This window comes from Pelecanus crispus, chromosome 3 (assembly GCF_030463565.1).
Source record: "Pelecanus crispus isolate bPelCri1 chromosome 3, bPelCri1.pri, whole genome shotgun sequence".
NCBI lineage: Eukaryota > Metazoa > Chordata > Aves > Pelecaniformes > Pelecanidae > Pelecanus > Pelecanus crispus.
The window spans coordinates 129,815,469-129,835,213 of record NC_134645.1 but is presented as its reverse complement, the minus strand read 5'-3'; the positions used below and the strand labels follow the sequence as shown (position 1 = coordinate 129,835,213).

At 43.0% G+C, this 19,745-nt stretch overlaps 1 protein-coding gene across 1 annotated transcript in view; it reads left to right on the top strand.

Annotated features, from left to right (window-relative positions):
• MSRA (methionine sulfoxide reductase A) overlaps positions 1 to 19,142 on the top strand; it is a 309,718-nt gene extending 290,576 nt beyond the window's left edge. The window contains exon 6 of the mRNA XM_075708036.1: positions 18,978 to 19,142. Coding sequence (XP_075564151.1) covers positions 18,978 to 19,142 — 165 coding nt within the window. The remainder of the gene's footprint in view (positions 1 to 18,977) is intronic.
• The last annotated feature ends 603 nt before the right edge of the window (positions 19,143 to 19,745 follow it).

Genomic DNA, 19,745 nt, shown 5'->3' with positions numbered 1-19,745 from the left:
CATCCCTCTTTCTAATGGCTTCTTCCCATTCTCTTCTGCATGGTATAGCTAAGCCAGCACCGAGCTGTTCAACAGCCCAGTCTCCTCTCTGACAGCCCAAACCCAGCAGTGAATCACAGGATACAAAACCGAAGGAGGTGTACGTTGCTATCAGATGGGCTTTGCTGGCTAAGAGGAGCTCGGACAGCCGGAGTTACCCTCTCTGCATACTCTTGCATGACTGCCCTTTGGCTAGTAGTGAGCAGAAGAACTTAAGTAAATATATGACTAATTGAGAGGGCAGAGGGTAACATTAATTAGCTCATCCTGTCCTTGAATGTTTCTGTGTCACTGACTCCCTAATCTATGGCTCTTGCGTTTTCTGTTGTTGTTTCTCATGGCAATAATAACCCGCGATCTCAGTTTGTACATTTAAATTCAGCATGAAAAAACATCCATCAGTGAAAGACCCTATTCAATTTTCCCACTGTATAGCCAACCCTTTACAAAGAAATGAGCCAGAGTGAATTCAGAGCCCATTAGGCATGTCCCAGGAGGCAGGAATCTGTATGCTTACAGATGTGCTTACAGATCTAAATCTGCATTAAGAAAAAAAATCCTGCTTGACCGAAGGTATTTGTTCTAAAACAGAGGATTTAAAGTGCAGCTTTGTACAGAGAAGTGACTCTGTGGGATGGCTTCGAGTGATTTTATGTGTGTTTCATTGCATCAAGATCAAATTTACTTCTTTACAAGCAGAAGAAATATTTCTCTGTCAGCCTCGCATACTTGCTCTGGTTTCCATAGCCCAATGTGGATGGGTGTTTTCCCATCCAGGAATCAGGATTTTTTTTATCAGCGTTTGATCCAGCTTAACTGTAATGCAGACCGCAGAGGTTGGAGCCTCAAAAACACTTTGGGAATATCCCTTGTTTCTCAAGACAGTGTCTGTGTTTGTGCATTAGCCCCTATGTTTTCACCTTTGAGCATGCTGTGACACTCAGACCATTTTTTTGCTGCCATTTAAGAAAATACCAATCTCTGAGATTGAATGAGTTGGACATGCTATTTATAAAAGGTTATGTGAGCCAAATATTTATCATCCTTATAGCACAGGACGGTGAGACAGGGCAAATCAGAAGACAGGCAGGTAGGAAAAGGGAGTTGGGAAAGCAAGAGTTGGAGGCTAAAGAAGAACATGAGGAAGCAGGGAAAAGAGGAAGAGGGAAGATGTTTGGACCTGAAGGAGCTCTTAAATATCACTGCCTATTGCAAATTTTTCCTGCGCAAAGGAAACCCATCCATTGACCTCCTGTTGCTGTTACCGAGATGTGTGAGCTCTTTATAGTGCTATTATACCTCCCCCAATGACAGATGTAGTGCTGTGTGGTAAAGGGGAGCAGGAAAATCCCCTGCAGGCTGGCTGATTTTTAAGACCAAAAGCCCTCTCACACCCTGGGATGGACACACGCTGGCCACCTTCATAAGGTGGGTGGCTGTGTCCCACAGACTGTGCAAGACAAACTCAGCTCTGGGGTACAAATGTTCTATTCACCAGCTGAAGAAAATTGGGCAGAAACAGTCTATGCTTGGGAGATTGGGAGAGAATGAACTGAATGACCTTATTGCTTCAACTGAAACACAGATACCGTAAGCACGGATTGAGGGCAGCAGATTTGAGACTGTCGGTGGTGTCAGGCATGGTGGGAGAGGCCACGCTGACTTGTGATCTTGGATGGATCGCTTGGAAGAGTATGGGATATCCTTTCATGTGTCTCTCCTGCCCACTTCAAGTTGCCTAGATGGTCGGACCCCCATTGCTTCCCCTGGAGAAACGACAGCCTGACAGGGTTGGCATCTGTTGGTGCCTATAGCCTTGATCACAGCGAGCGCTTGGACCGAGCCCCTTCCTTTCCTTCTCGCAAAACCCTCAAAGGACCCACACTGAGATGGACGCAAAGAGGCAGCAAAAGGAAGCAGTTGTTCTCCGAAGGAAGGAGTAGAGGGGTGTTGCTAACACTGTGGTTCCTCAGAGCAACATGTCCTCATGCAGCCTGCCATGCCAAGAGAGGCTCAGAGCCATGCACGACATCTCCAAATGGTCTGCTTAGCTTTAGCTCTTGCTTCAAAAAAATAGGAAAAGGCATGGGAGAGGGCAGAGACCCCAACGGAGGCTGGGGAGGTGTTTTGGGGGGGCGTCAGGGGGAGCCCCGTCATTTTTCTCTATTTGCTGTAAAAACCTAAACGAACATTTTTGAGATTTCATAACGCTGGCCACTTCCTAATTAGGACAAGCTTAAAAAGGACCACTTGGCATCCTTGTTGGTGAGAGCCATGTGCTACCTGCAGCAGGCCAACTCCAAAATGAAACTGATTTTTCTCTTACCTACATTCTGCATTCAAGCAGCTGCTCCTAACAGGTGCTTGCTCTCTTCCTAGCAGATGGCGACAAAAAAATGGGTTTGTTGGCAGGTTTTGCCACGAAGCAGCCTTCTTATCACACATATTGATGTGTATACAAACATACAAGCGCGCTATCAGGCTTTCAGTTTAAAAAGTAATTCTCCTTCTGATAGAAGGTCAGTCACGTGGGGCCTTAGCGAGAGCGATGTGTACTTGCCTCTTTGATATCCTGGGTCTAAAGGCATTTGTGACTTAGCTGCCACATGAAAACCCTGGCAAACATTTGCCCATTAGTTTGACTCTTCTGCTCTATCTAAAGGACCACGTGGTAGGAGGAATATGTAATGTTAGGCTGCATACCTCCGTATTTATCAGTGCATCTTTAATAGCTTGTACTAGCTTAAATAATAATGTACTAGAAAGCCAGCAGGTTTTAGATGGAGACTACCCTGATGTTATTCTCCTTGCCATTCTTTAGGGTAATATAATAGAAATGCAGAAAACAACTGATCTCCCTCCTTAAATAAACCAACCAACTGAAAATTTACAGTGGAGGAGAGACACAGCAATGCATTTGAACAAAGAAATATAACTGCAGCATTTTATCACTGGGAAATGCACCCAGGACTCTGAGTGCCGAAATGTGTTCAAAACTGCCTTGGAGAAGTACACGGGGAGATCATTTGTTCTGTATTCTTCACCCGAAGAGAGACAGCTGTCAAACAAATCCTTGTATCCCGTTTTGTTCTTGGCCTGTTAACTCTGATTCCACCTCCTGGATTTTGCCTGGTGAGGGCTGTAAATTCGACAAAATGGTGCAAAGCAATGCCAGACTCAGAGGACTATGGCATCGCCCAAAAGACCTTTCCTACTTCTGTTACTTGTCGTGCAAGTAGCACCAGGAAGACCCCTACTCGCTCTGTTTTGCTGTTCATTTCCAACAAACAGCCCGAGCCAAGACAACCAGATGAGGATGACATCTGGCTATCAAACCTCTGCCAAGTCACTGCTGTTCTGTAGCTGGCAGGAAGATGATGTGCTGCAAATGCCAGGTTCTCGCTGAAATATAAAGTGCATTCCCTGCATTTTCTTTGCTTCCTATCCAGCCACAATCAGTTCGGTATTTTGTTTTACTAATGGCCAAATTCAAGTCTCTTTTCCAGCCACATAAATCCATTTCATCTCTGCTAGGAGGCTTATACAACGAGTGGAATTTGACCCTGAAGTCCAAGATGGTCTCATATTTTCTAAGCTTACTGACAAATTAACTTGTTGACTGTGAATCTCATTCAAACATCCAGCCCCTCCTGTGGGGTAATCTGGGGACTGCTAATCACATATATAAGAGCAGTTTGTATCTAAACTCCTCCAGGAAGAAGTAGGTAGAGCTTGGGGCAGGTGGATAAGCTAAAAAAGCTCTGAAGGTCTCCTTCGCTGCTCTTTCTCTGTAAGCCTAAGGTGCACCTCTTTAATAAGAAATCACTATAGCTCATGGAAAAAAGCACTGTATCTTGTGAAAGAAATCTGTTGCTAATTAAAGGGAAGTGGAGTTAGAAGATAGCTTACTCAGCCCCCTGTAATACGTTGCTTTATATTGTGCTCAGAAGCAGTTTGATCACAGCTTACACAGGGGATGCGCATTCAGGGATGGTGTGTGAAGGAGCTGAAGCTATAGGATTTGCCCCATTTCCTTACAAAGGATTTGAGTTTTCACCCCTCCTCTTGTGCTGCTGTAGTCTCAGCATTTTTGACAGCTGGCAGAGGGCATGAAAGAAATAACTACGCTGGTTTTGCAGCTGATGTTCTGGCTAAGTGCATTTTTCCCTTTTCTGGTAAAATAGTTTTGCTGCAGGCACAGGTAACCAGTTTTCAAAACTGTAGAAGGAGAATAGTCGTATTAAATAAATATGCACAGAGCTTGGGCTGTTGAAGTGAACTTGCTTTGCAAAGGGCACAGGTCATATTTCTACTTTTCTAGTTAGCATTCAAAGCATTCTTTGCCACGTATTTGAAGATTTCAGGAGTATCATTGTGCTTTCAGTCTGTGGGCTTGTAAGCAGAAGCCATCTGCTTTCGAGGGCACTCACACAAGAAGTGGATATTAATGCTTGAAGAATAACTCAAATCTTTTTAGGTTGTCTTTGGTGAACCAGCTTGCTATGAAAACAAAGTCTGATTTCCACGGTTCATACCAAAACCTTCACCAAAGAGTCCGTAGATGGGTAGAGATTAGAGAAATTGGATTAACTGTGTCTTATTTTATCATGTGCAGCTGTGCTAGTAACTCACCAGCAGTTTAATCTTCCTAGATTGCTTTTGTGGAGCTGATTTCAGAGGAACGTATGTTTAGATATGGCCCTAGCAGGGTGATGCAGTGAGTGACACGGGATTTAGTAGATCACCAGCTTCTTTTTGACCCCAGCTGTGCCCATTTCCCTTTATTTAGTGCATTACCAGTTTTTGTCTGGTTTGGGACATGGGCTGACTCCTTGGAGTTTAATTCTGTTGCCTGATGCGCAAGTGTCACGGTGCCATTCGTGGTGTCCTAGAGAGGCATCTTCTGGCCTTTAGGTGCCACTCCAGTGGGATGGGGGTTCCCATCAGCCTTCTATCACACCTGCCAACCTCCTGAGCATGCCTCTGGTACCCTGAGCTGCCTTGCATACAGAGTTCACTGCAATACAAATAAAGTGTATAGCTGACAGCATTTCCCTGCCTTCCATTCTGAGATCAGTTGGTTTCAGCATCAAATAAGCAAAACCAAACCGATCTGTATGGAAATTCTCAGAATTGTACATGCTTATTCAAAAGGTGTTTTCATCTGCTGGCTCCAGTGTAGATCTCACATACAGCAAATTCAAACCATAACAATTTTTTTTTTTTTTAACTCCATCAAAAGTTACCGTCTATCTATGCCATAGGAATAGGTTACAATATTTTGAATTAAAATCAGATTTGATCAAAGGTTTATCAAATATGGGGGGATCTTTGGATTGAAAGGTTTTACAGATACCATAACTAACTTGAATCACGTTCGATGCTATGTAACTGCTCAATGTGAAATATCATTCTGAATATCTGACTGAATCTATGTATCTTTAGATTCTGTCCTTATCAACGATCATAATGCATCCTCCTGTAAAATTATCAGTTAACTCATGGAACTATCATGGCAGTATGGTTTATTCCTGTCTGCACAAAAAATAAATTGCTTGATATTATCCTAGAATCATATAATCATAGAATGCTTTGGGTTGGAAGGGACCTTTAGAGCTCATCCAGCCGAACCCCCCTGCAGTAAGCAGGGACACCTTTAACCAGATCAGGGTGCTCAGAGCCCCGTCCAACCTGATTATCCCAGTAGTTGAGAGCAAAACTTTTTTGCAGAAAAGATAACAAATAGCCAATTCAGGTTTCCAAAAGCATGTGTACTATTTTTGTTAGTAAGATGCTTAACCAACCTGAAAGCAAATGCTAAATGATCCAGATCTTAGTCTTATTAAGCTTGTGTGTTTTCTACCATTTAAAAGCCTATCAAAAACCTAAAGATCTGGGTAAATGAGATTTTCTGGAAGGCAAGCTTTAAAGTTTACCTCCTTCTCTTTTTAAACAAGAAGGCGATGCCTCTATTTACATGCTGTTTCTGGAACTCAAACGGAGCGAGTACATCACTGCTGCAGTGTTTCATGGAACATCCTTTGTTTATTCACACTGTGCCACTTTTAAACTTCAGATGTAAACAACAAAGGCTTCTTTGTATTTCACACTATCTCATACTCACTACCTTCTGAAGTCCAAAGCCAAAACACTGTGGAATTTTACCCTCCTCACACTTTCTTCTGCTTGTCGGATGCGTTCTTCCAGCCTTTTCTATTTATAGTAGCTGGAAAACTACTTATCTTCTGATTAAAACATGCTCTGTTCATTTTCTCTTGACTTTTCAGTCCTTGGTATGGGCTAAAATTGTATTCCCTCGTAACCATTTCAAATATAATTTTAGTAGTAATTATGCATATATTCGATAACAGAAACAATTTGTCATCCTGAAGGATCCAAATTGCTTTAAAGTGGTCGACCTGTCTGTGATCTGTTACACAGATGAAAAATCCAGAAAGTATTCCATCGAACTCAGCTGGTGAGACAGAAAGGTCAGAAAGACCCAGGCTGGAAACGCAGCAGCTGTCTGACAACACACATTTTACTGCAGAAGAGCACAGTTTCCATTTCAAACCAGAGTGGGAATTTTAGCTGGAAATTTCACAAAACTTTAGCTGCACTGATCCTTGAGATCTGCTGCTGAAAAGTCCCCCCTGCCTTTTCCACCATGGGGAAGAACCTCATTTTATGTTTCATTTGACATGCACTGGGTCAGACTATGTGTGGTGTCCGCAACAATCTCGTGCTGGATGCATCTCCTCTCTGCTTGCTGACGCCTGGGGAAGGGAGCCAAGCTCTTTGCTCCTCTTCCATTCTGTGCTTATCTCTGTGGGAAAGACAAGGACAGACTGCCCAGGCGGTTTTAGACACTTTGCTGTGCTGTGTTGCATACAGTCCTGTCCTATATGTGTAGTATAAATGAAATCTTACTTTTTAAGAAAACCAGAGTAGCATGGTGTTGATTTTTGCCTTTCCCAGGGACAAGTAGCATCCTTTATCATCCCATCCCCTTAAGCTGCATTTGAGCACAAGAGATATCTGATGAGCCCGTCCATCGAACACTGTGTTCAGTTTTGGGCCCCTCACTACAAGAAGGACATTGAGGTGCTGGAGCGTGTTCAGACAAGGGCAATGGAGCTGGGGAAGGGTCTGGAGCACAGGGCTGGTGGGGAGCGGCTGAGGGAGCTGGGGGTGTTCAGCCTGGAGAAGAGGAGGCTGAGGGGAGACCTGATCGCTCTGCAGCTCCTGACAGGAGGGGGCAGGGAGGTGGGGGTTGGTCTCTTCTCCCAAGTAACAAGCGACAGGATGAGAGGAAATGGGCTCAAGCTGTACCAGGGGAGGTTTAGATTGGACACGAGGAAAAATTTCTTCACGGAAGGGGTAGTCAAGCACTGGAACAGGCTGCCCAGAGAGGTGGTGGAGTCCCTGTCCCTGGAGGTATTTAAAATACATGTAGGTGTGGCACTTAGGGACATGGTTTAGTGGTGGACTTGGTAGTGTTAGGTTAATGGTTGGACTGGATGGTCTTAAAGGTCTTTTCCGACCTAAATGACTCTATGGTTCTGTGATTCTGTATGGGTAGAACATTTAATGTATAGCATAACAAATAGTTTTGCTGTAAACTACTAGGAGTGTTAGGTCCATGTTAGATCCCTCTGAGATCTTTTATTATATAGGAACCAGCAATATAGACTGAAAATACTTTAATGGTGACAGCAGCTATTTTAGTAGGTGAGTCTAGTGGTAGGCATTCAAGGTGAGTCATTCTCCACTCTAGAATATCGTCGTGTGGCTGTATGAAAGCTTGGTTGAACGAACAGTATTGAGAAAATCTCCTTGACCTCAGTACAGCCAGAGTTTCCCTTGCACTCTCAGCTGACCTGGGAGCTGTGGGGCATACTGTATGATAACTTCCTTCATATTTATGTTAACTGTGGCAACTGGAGCCTGCAGCTTTGGTCAGGCTCCTTGCTGTGCCAAGTGGTGCACATATGGCCATTGTAAGAAACAGCGTGCGCCCTGCGGAGCTGGAATAAAAAAAGATGAGTAGCATTAGTGCCATTTTAAAGAATGAGAAACAGAAGCAGAAAGAGACATTGGGAGCACTTGTTTTGCTGAAAGTCACCGGGACAGTCGGAGGTGAGCTCGGTGATAGTCCTGCTGCTGTAGAAAACAGGCTTAAGGCTTTCACCACAAACACCTCTATCTTCTAAAGAGGGGGGACAGCACAATGCAAATCATCTCCCAGCTTTTTTGGGATGAGGTGGTTTAGCATTATACACTAATGGTCATGAGAGGCTGAATAGAAAAACAGAGCTTGTTATTAGAGGCAAAATAAGTGGCAGAGTTGACAGGTTGCCCAACAATTTCCATTACAAGGATTTTCTTTCAGGTATTCCAGTATACCAATTTTTATGATTTCAGAAGTAAATATTCATGCTTGGTCTCTGTCTGAAAGTTTTTCCTTCCAATCACAACAGAAATAATTTCTGGATTTCTTTAGGATGAGTTAAGAAAATGGTAAGTTGTTTATTCCTCTGAAAAATTTATGTTTTCCTGAGAAACTGTCATGATTATACATTGTGGAAGAAATACTTGATATAAATCCAGTGTTGACTCCAGTGAGAAAAATAAAATGATAGCAATGTAACAGCAGAACTGAACTGAGCCCTGCATCCTAAATACGTTTGTGAATGATATCAAATGAATCATATTAAATTAAATGAACATTTTTACTTCTACATTGCAACTCCCCTGAATGAAAAATAATTGCAATGACTTCCATTTATTGCAAAGGATACATACACAAGGGAATACCTTGCATCGCACAGGCTAGTCTGCACTTTGCAACGAAGCATGGTTCAGAGATAACTGAGCTAATGGAAGTGGTAAAGTCTTGTCAACACAATATTTATATGTGGAGTGTTTTCTTCTGCTCACAGACAGCATGGATTTGCCTGATCTTACCATTACACTGCTTTTGGACCCAAGTTAACTTCTCAGGATTGTTCAGGACTGCACCACGTGGAAATACCAGTTCTGGTCTGCAATGGCTTGGGAGGTTCTGCACTGGTTGTTATTGGTGGCCCCATCTCAGTTTGGAAATGGCCATTTTTCATTTCAGGAGTATGAGAGTAATGGATGAGTGATTAGTGAAGAACAATCTGCTGGCTCAAACCGCGGAGTAGGTTTTAGCTTTAGATCACTGAAAGTCAGAACAGGGCATATCTTTTCTTAGCCATCATAAATTATCCATGCAGGATGTACAGTAAAAGGCTGTTTGGCTGCGTTAAAATTGGCTAGACAAACAGAATTTCCATCTCTCTCAATGGCTCCTTCAACACCTAATTAGTTCCCAGATGCTAGTTGAGCAAGATGTCTTTTATCTTTGCTAATGTTATCTTCCTATACCTCCTAAATGCCCCCTGGTGCCATTCTTCACTTTCATCTTTCTTCCCTCAAGAGAAAGCAGGACTGGTATTCAGGAAGCTCTGTTCTGAAGGTCAAACTTGTAAAGACTGTGGGTCAAGTTGATCCTGTTATACTAGTCAGTATCTGAGGCAACAGCTTTGAATCCAGAATTAGATTGATATGATGGAGAGCAGGATACAACTTCCTTTCTATGCATGTTCATAGGATCAGTATCCATCAGGAAAAAAATAGAATTGCAGATTTCGTTTCGCTGTCAGTTCCTTTTAATACAATTTAGGACAAATTCAATGTTCATCTTTTCCCATTGCTAGAAAGTGCAAAGAACTCTGTCTGTATAAATCTGCCATTTCAACTAGCATAGCTGATTGTTGTGGGCAACGAGGAGGTACACTCAGATGTAAAATAGTAGGAAATATCAGACTAACTGCGCTCCTGATCCTTCCTAGACCCTCTGAGCATAACCACTTGGAGCCTCAGATATGTTAATAGCCAGGCTATCGGCCAACTGTGATTTACCTTGGCAGGTCTGATTTATATCCAAGCCTAGCAATTCTTTCCCCACTGGCAGGAATGAGGGACTGTAACAGGCTCCTTCAAGCTAAGTATTTAAGAGAAAAGCGTTTCAGGGAAAGCAGATTTTCAAACCAATGGAACAGACTATATATATACATGCAGCTTTCCCTAAGGCTCATGAAGCTGTGTCTCTAGCTAGGTTCAGTTTACTCGATTCAGATGATGGGCTCTGTTGTGTTTGTGGGTTTTGTCAACAGGCAAAAACTCTGACAAAGTCGGTTTTGCAATTTTACAGATAAGAATCAAGATTCTTCAGCTTAGCACGTTGCATCACCATCTTTTAAGTTTCTGTTGTATTTCCTTCTTATCTGCATACTCCCTGAGCTGCACTGGAAGAATACACTCTTATAAACAATTCCAGCAGGCCCATGTAACAGCATTTCTCCTCTTTGACCAGGCTATGTGTAGTCCCTATAGGATGTTTATGTCTTCAGATTTATAATGTAGTCACACAGCAGCTTGTTTTCTATCACAGCAAAGACCAAAGCAAGTCGTAAAGTCAACAGGTTTCACCATTTCTGCTCTTATATCCATATGCCCACACTATGAAGGATGCAGACTTTATGCCAACATAATTCAATCATTCCCGGTTTCAATCCTGCCCAATTTGTGAGAGGCGCACTGCAAAGTGAGTTCTGAGACTAGATAGCTTCCCTGCAAGGATATTAATAATACTTAGAAATTATATAGCACTCCAAAACCCTGTGCAAGCATTAGCTAATTATGTAGCACTCCAAAGCCCCATGCAAAACATTAGCTAATCAATTCTTGCAGCACCTATCAAATATATCAATATCATTCAGTCCATTGTGCAGAGAGGTAAATGGAAACAGGAGAATGTGGATATCTGGTCCCAGTCCATGCCACTGCCCAGTGTCGTAGCTGGGGTTAGACTTCAGCACTTGCCAAACACTGCTTCCATATTTTTCCTGGCAGGATCCTTCTTCCCGTCTGGCTTGCTACGGATTCCAAAAGGAGGTCACCTACATGGATGTGAATGCAGATTTTACCAGATAGACATGGTTTCAGGTCATTCCAGGGCTTTGTAGCGGTCACTTGCATCGATTAGACTGGAAAAGCCAACGTCAGTAAGTGACATAGAGAAGACTGGACCCACCACAGCAAACTGAATTTTAATATTCATAGAATCATAGAATAACAGTTGAGTATTTACCAGTGAGGTGCTCCAGCCAACTGAAGGCAGCACAAAGGAAGCCATTTAAAATAATGTATCACTGAGATGTTATACTGCAGAGCAGGCTGTCTTGCGGAAAAGGAGAGATATATCTGCATGACACTTAGGAAGTGAAGGAGAACCAGTGTGCCCAGGTGGCCAAGAAGGCCAACAGCATCCTGGCTTGTATCAGGAATAGTGTGGCCAGCAGGACTATGGGAAGCGTTCGTCCCCCTGTACTCGGCACTGGTGAGGCCGCACCTCGAATACTGTATTGAGTTTTGGGCCCCTCAGTACAAGAAGGACATTGAGGTGCTGGAGCGTGTCCAGAGAAGGGCAGTGGAGCTGGGGAAGGGTGTGGAGCACAGGGCTGGTGGGGAGCGGCTGAGGGAGCTGGGATTGTTTAGCCTGGAGAAGAGGAGGCTGAGGGGAGACATGATCGCTCTCTACAACTACCTGACAGGAGGGGGCAGGGAGGTGGGGGTTGGTCTCTTCTCCCAAGTAACTAGCGATCAGGCAAGAGGAAACAGCCTCAAGTTGCGCCAGGGGAGGTTTAGATTGGATATCAGGAAAAATTTCTTCACGGAAAGGGTTGTCATGCATTGGAACAGGCTGCCCAGGGAGGTGGTTGAGTCCCCATCCCTGGAGGTATTTAAAAGATGGGTAGATGTGGCGCTTAGGGACATGGTTTAGTGGTGGACTTGGCAGTGCTAGGTTAACAGTTGGACTTGATGGTGTTAAAGGTCTTTTCCAACCCAAATGATTCTATGATTCCATAAAACATTCTTTCTTAATTGCACATCATTGAGGCCTCATGCTACTCATTGTGTTAGTTCCTCTGGACCGAAGTAGGGGATAGCTGGTCCTCAATATAAGCGAACATGTATTGCTGAATTTCTGCTCCGAAGCCTGCCAGCAACTAATCCACAAACTTGGCAAAGTCAGTTAATTTGTTTTCCAGTTAAAAATATCACAGTAATCATGTATCTAGGAGGTACGCATACTCCCATCCTATGGAAGACTGAATCCATGCAACTAATTCCTGCAGGCCTTCTCCTGAAATAGTGCAGCTCCTTTAACTTAGTGCTTCTGGAAACAGAGCTGAATTTCAGTATTGCTGATGGTAGGAAATTTTGAGTAGCCAATATAATAAAGGGGTAGCCCTAGAGATTTGAAATAGGCAGTCCCTGCTGGAGCACTCAGCATTGTGAGATTACTTGCCTTTACAGTTTTACATCAAGGATGAATGATGATACAGAAACACAAGCTGTCACAGGTGTCAAGATACTCTGCAGTATTTTCAACATCAGTGATTTTAGAGGGGCCATTAGAAAGCTTTCTGTAACTTGCTGGGACACGAGACAAACTGGATATTGCAGCGGCCTGAGTACAGGCTGTGAGCTTGCTCTAAAGGGCGTATTGCATCAAACACAGGACGGTGCTATTTCTATTAAAAGCCACAAAACGCTTGAAACCAATTAATACTCTGTTACTTTACTAATGCCTCTGCTCAGAAAATTAAATCATTTCATTTAACAAAACCAATTTTAAGGCTTTTTTTTGGTGATATTTATAAGTGGGTTCAACCCCTTCTTTAAACTTCCATGAACCATGCATTTTCAGCACAACATATCAAAGTGTCAGTAGCTTCCAGTCTGTTCCTTCAAGTATTTGGAGGTACAAGGGAATTGTGCTTTCCTGGCACGGTTCATTCCAAATTGTTAAGGCACTTTACAAATACTAGCTACTTCCATCTGAATATAAGCAAGGAGCCAAACACCTTGAATGTGTTGTTGCCATGCTGTAATGTCAAACGATTAAATATTTTGACATACTTTGGCTCAATATAATCAGCTGGCTACAAAAAGCTGAAGCAGCAATTACTGTCAGTTCAGAGGGCAGTAGCAAATCAAAGAGCAGAAGTATCGCGTGCTAAATACGGTTGCTTGGGATTAAGTGAAGAACAACCTTCTGTGGTTGCACTGGTTTGGTTTATTCCTTGGCAGTCTACCATATAATCTCCCCTGTTGAGGACAGCATTTCGTATCACCTGGCGTAGCTGAACTGAATTGCTGCCAGTGGGACAAACCAATTTCGCTAACATGCAGACTCTGCTGTGTCCCAGTGACCCAGTTCATGGCCTTCAAGTTAAAAAGCAAAAACATCTGTAAGGTGATACCATTTCTCTAAATGACCAGGACTTCCCTTAAAATCTTTCTAACTACATCTGCATGCCATGGGATCCCCTCACGACAGCTGAGGTGGGACTGGTATCGCTGGGTTAAGTAGCAGACAGTCGGGTAACCAACTGGTATGGTTCAAATGGAAAAAACGTAGGGTTTGATTTCATAGAATCATAGAATTCTTTGGGTTGGAAGGGACCTTTAGAGATCATCTAGCCCAACCCCCCTGCAGTGAGCAGGGACAGCTTTAACCAGAGCAGGGTGCTCAGAGCCCCGTCCAACCTGGCCTGGGATGTTGCCAGGGATGGGGCATCCACTGCCTCTCTGGGCAACCTGTGCCAGTGCCTCACCACCCTCATTGCAAAAAATGTCTTCCTTATGTCTAGTCTAAATCTATTCTTCTTTAGTTTAAAACCATTATTCCTTCTCCTGTCACAACAGGCCTTGTTAAAAAGATTGCCCCCATCCTTCCTGTAGGCCCCGTTTAAGTAGTGAAAGGCCGCAGGAAGGTCTCCCTGCAGCATTCTCTTCCCCAGGCTGCACAAGCCCAGGTCTCCCAGCCTGGCCTCGTAGGAGAGGTGCTCCAGCCCTCGGATCATTTTTGTGGCCTCCTCTAGACCTGATTTGCTGCAATCCATTGTGGTTCCAAGCCTGTTTGTCCAAAATCACATCTTTACTGACAGTGATGTTTGTGCCAGTTGCTGGTCCTACACATGCAGTGTTCACGTGTATAGCACTGGCTATTTAATGGCCTGATATCTGCAGTGGAAGTGCGCTAGACAGTGCCTTGGTGCACACCTCCGGTCTTGGTGCTACCAGGAGGAAAATTGCTTCTTGCCATTATGTGCTGCAGAAGTCCAAATACAGATGCAAATCTCCATCCAAAATAATTGCTCCAGCTGACTAATTCACTAATATATTTTCCTTAGGATAGCTGAACATTTTAGGAATCAGCTCTGGAGGCAAAGCTTGAGCTGTCCATGAAGGACTTGATGCAGATAATACCACAGCAGGAAGCTACATAGTTCCTCATGTCTCTGTTCACAGCTGAAGAATTTGGGGGTTTCCCACACCAGATCATAGTTACAGTTTTGAGGACCTGTCTCAAGTTCAAGCTACAGCAAAAAAGGTTCCGAGCAAATCATTGAAATGAACAGTGGCAGGTCAGTGCAACCAGGTGGTGGTCAGCTTCAGGTATGAAAAGAACTTAAATTGGAAATTGCTTGCACACTAGCATCATGGGTAAGCTGTGATTTAAATTGGCCCTGCTACTGAAGGAATGAAAAATGGGCAGCTTCTGTGCTTGAGGTATCTCCAAGATGATCCAGCAAAATTACAGACAAGTTAAGTCTGATGTTTTATGCTGGAGATTGCTTGAGTTATCAGAAGTTAGTAGACATACATAGAATACGGAGTTTCAGAGAAGAGCTGATGTGACTTTAGCAGAGGAAACTTGTGTCTTGCAGACATAATAAAGTTTTTTGAAGGGAGTGGGTGCATGAAAGGGAGCCAGGTGCTGTGGAATAAGAGGAAAGTTTCTCTTCTGAATGAATAACTGGTTATATATAGGAAATAAAAGATACGAATAACTGGGCAGTTTTTGCAGTGAAGGGAGATTACCAATTACCTGTCTTGGGAAGCTGTGCAGTTCAATATACTCATAAAAGAGCTGGAAAAGGGAGACAGATGATAGCGACGTGCCAAAATCTGCTGATGGTATAGAGCTATTCCAGATAAGCAAAAGTAGACATGGCTACAAAAAGTTGTGGGAGAATCTGACAATATCAAATGTCTGGGCAATAAAATAGCTGCTGAAATTCCATGTCGATAAAAGTCAAGTGCAGACACAATGATAGGGTTTAAATTAGCCCGCGAAAGAGGTCCTGGCGTCATTGCAGATGGTTCTTTGAAAACGTGTGCTCAGTGCTCAGCAGAGGTCAGAAAGGCAAGTGGAATGCTAAGAATTGCTGGGAAAGAGATGGCGAATAAAAGAGAAAATGTAAGTACACCACTGAATAAATCCGTGGTGATCTTGAATAGAGTGAAATTCCAGTCGCCCCATCTCAATGCAGCAGTAAAATAGAACTAGAAAAGATGCAGAAAAGGGCAAGAAGGCTGACCTGAGTTATGAAGTGGGGAGTCTAAGCCTGTGAAGCTTGCTGAAGAAATGAATGAGCAGGATTAAGGCAGAGGTGTAAAATCAAGAATGCTCTGGAGAGAGTGAATAAGGAATTATTTTTTTGAAGCAGAGGGTTGTAATGACATGGTCAGGCAATAAGTTTAAAGCAAACAGGAAAAAACTTTCACAGGCTGTAATATATTAGGAAACTCATCAAACAAAATCTTTTACATGCTGGAAGTATAGGTTGTTTAAAAAAGTAGTAGCACTGAGGTTCCCAGCGCTGGCTCCAACTTGTTGCTGCTCCAGCACCTATCCCGATGGACTGAGTTGGCCATGTCCTCTCTGTCCTCTACAGCTGGGTAAGATCTGGGTTGTGGTTTGGTTTGGCCTCTCACCAGTAGAACCTGCCAGTTTTTTGGGGCTGGATTATAATCAGCTGAAGGATCATTGTGATCTTCTAGCGTAACGCCTCCTATGACAAAAGCCACACAAGTCCCTTGAAGGAATTAATGAATTAATTCCCTTTGAATTACAGCAGAGTGCTTGGGGGAAAAAAGATCGAATAGTACCTTAAAAATCTCCTGCAGGGAGTAAAAGGTCCCAAGGGTTAATTACACTCTCCCTAATTTGGTCCTTCCCATTTCTGCATGCAAAGGCTGCAGTAACCCTTTTGGCTGCAGCATGGTAATGCGAGGTCACGTCAGACGGCTCAGGAATTTTGAGACAGCAAGGACTAAAAAGTCTGCTAGAACAGGATTATCATCAAACTATATCTGCCTCGGCAGCAGGAAATCAATCAAGAGTGGGCTGATTTACACCTGCCGGAGCCAGCACATCATGAACTTCATCATCTTTCCCAGTGATGTTTTTATCTTTGCATCAACACAGTCAGTGCAAGGAAAATATTTTCCCGTTTAAAATCAAAACATTCAAGGTGGTGTTTGGCAGAGTGTTGGAGCCTGGGGTTCCCGCTGCTTCTGACAACAGTGCTGGTATCTTTTGCTAATGACCAAAGTGCAAAATAATGAGTTGTCTTGGGCTTCTGCTTTATTCAGCGTGCAGTGTTTTAATAGACTGTTAGTAATTCTGAAAGGGATAAATGATGTTTATGCCCTCTTGTGGTATGTTATTGAACAGAATGGATTTTTCTAACTCACAAAATTAGGCCAATGATGGAAAAGTCCCAGGTAAAAATCTGTAACGAATACTGTATTGCACAGTAGAAAAATACCAATCCCTCCAGCAACACCCTCATGACTCAGTTAAGGGGAGGAAGCCAATTTTACATGCATTTACAGCAGCAAGTAAATGACTAATGCCCATGATGACAGAGTTTGTTCCATCTTTCTGGAGTGAAGATAATTTTAAAAGTGCTTTTCTTTGCTAGGAAGGTTAGAAAGTAAGTGAAATACTGCTTTCTAAAAGCAGTTGTGTTGACACCTCTTTGTGTTAGTTGTTGCCGCTGTGTTGTGATACATACCTTCACGTTTTTATCTTCTTTGCTCACACATCTGATGGGTAAATAATCTGATTCCCTTGGGACAAAGCCTGTCCCAGAGATGAAAAACACTGTTTGGTGATTTTACATGGGGAAATAAGGCCAGATTCCTGTGAAATTTGGTTTGCTGCCCTGCCGTGTTCAAATACAATGAATTAACTAGTTGCCATCTTCCTAATCTGCGCTGAAAATTTGGATGTAGGACTGGAAACCCAGGGGCTCCCCAGACAGGTCAATCACGGATTTTGTATCAATCTTATTACTTCATTCCTGATTGAAAACTGAATGCAGCGAAATGTATCCTCTAGAAAGTGGAATTACCAGAATAAATCAGACTAATGCTCTGCGACATCCAGCAACTGATCTCCGACTGTGGTCAGTACTTAGCAGTGCTGAGGTAGGATCTAGGAAACCCCGTTGCAGGAAATTCAAAGACTTTTTGGTCCCAAATAATCACCTATTATTTAACTGTTAGCTAATGCTGTGAGGAAGCATTATTTCCATTACATGCCATCTTTCTCTTTGCCCAGCCACCAAGTATGTAGAAGACTATTGTAAAGAGGAAGGGAATGATTTCCTTTCCACATCCATGATGAGTACAACCACAATAGTGCATTTAAATTAAAATAGCAGGCTCAGTTGGGCTAGGCTTTAGGAAGAACTCTCTAACAGGATCGTGAATATTGGAATAGACTCCTTGAGGAAACTGGAGGATCTCCATCTCTGAGAATCTTTCAGGAACAGTTAAACAAATGTTTGCTGGGAGTAAGACAGCTTTCATTTGTCGTATCGTGATGAAAGAAGTTGGACTCGATGACTTACTACAGGTCTACCAGCTCTGGTTTTGTGGTTCTGTGTGATGATTTCCTTTTAGTGGTTTTATTTATTAGTATGATGAGAGAAAACATATTTATCTGGTAATCTTAAATGCTAACGCTTCATTCTTACAGTTGATCTTACTGTCAAGTCTGGTTAATAGCAATGCAATTCTATCTACGTCCAGTACTTTACAAGTACACTTTGCAACAGTAGTCTGACACCAGTTAAAGTGCTTATTAGGTTATCATGGACTTCAGTGAGCACAAGTTATGTTCCCCCTGAGATGAGAATTGGCTCCAAAAGGTTGGTGCTTACCAGTTTCCTTAGAAAAGGAAAATTCAGTAGGAAAAATGTCATGGCAAATCATGTTAAAAAGAAATTTCCTCTGTCAGAAACCTTTCAGGAGTTTCAAATTCAGTTAGGGGATATCAAAAAGAAATTAAAGTCTAATTTAAAATCCCCACCCACATTCCTTATTTTCCTGCAAAGCGATTATTGCTCCTGGTCCACGTATTGGCAAATCTTTCAGAAATGAGCCATAATTTGCCTTAAAAATACCTTTCTGGTCATGATGGAACTGTTCTTTTTGAAGAACGGGTTTGCAGCGATTGTGAAAAGAGCCCGAATGCTCTTATTTCTCAATGACATCAGTGGGGCTAAAATTTCACCCAGAAATTCTTCGTGGCATAAGGAAATTTGGGGTGGATAGCACATTTTGAAGCTGTGGCACCTGCCAGGTGAAGTTCTTGGACGCTGCAAGGCAGCTGGCCAGGCTTGATCCAAGTGTGCTCTGCTGCCTTTCACCTTTGTTTTCCACTTTTGTTGATGGCACCACATCCCTGCCCGGCACGGTTAATAAAGAGGAGAGAACGAATGTGTGGCCGTAGCAAATTAAGCAAATGAGCCATTAAAACAGGAGGGTGCGCTACCTTTTCTCGCCAACACCTACTTTGGTGCCTGCAACGTCTCCTAGCAAAATAATGTGAGAGCAAGGATAAAGGGCTTTCAGGGATGTGCTGTAGCTGTGGTCCAAGCGCTGAGAGATGTCTGTGGCTCCTGCTGAGACAAAACCTAACGTCATTCATCAGCAGAGAAGCCAGCAAACCACTAATGGCTTTCCATCGTGTTTCTTGACAGGTATTGATGGAGGGCGGTTTTGGTCCCATCACAACAGAAATCCGGGAGGCTCCAGAGTTTTATTACGCTGAAGATTACCATCAGCAGTACCTCAGTAAGAACCCCAGCGGATACTGCGGCCTCGGGGGAACAGGGCTTTCCTGCCCTATTGGGATCAAGAAATAGCCTGTGCTTACTCCACCACCTCCACTTTGGTTTAGGGGGTTGTTTGAAAGAAGACCGACAATCCTGAAAAAAGACATTAAAAGCCAAAGTAGAGGTAGAAATTGCGCCTTTTGGCAAACGCAGCTTCTTGCTCTGTGCAGCTCACTGGGTATCCTTGCAGTCTTGTAATCTGGAGAGAAAAGAAACTTCTAAAAGTTTGGCTTGAATTGCTGTTAAGAGGATGAATTAGGGGGTGGTTGCACCTGCTAACTGCTTTGCATAGCTAATACCTTCAGACCTGTTTACTGTTTATTTTCATGGGTTAATAAATCTGCTCGTGTTATGAGAGCTTTGTCTTCTGGAGACATGGTTGGGCTTATCTTGACTATCACAACCCTGTAATTTGATGTCTTTGAGAATGGCAAATTTATAAGATCAGTAACTCTCTCACAATTCCACTTTCACAGCAACGTATAATATCACCTATAGTGCCTATTTTCTGAAACAATTTTAGTTAGACAAAGTAAAAATTGTAACGTGATACTTCTTTTTGACAGTTCCAAAAAGTGTATAAATGCAAAAAAGAAAGCAATTTTGTTTCCTGCACTACAATAAATTACAAAA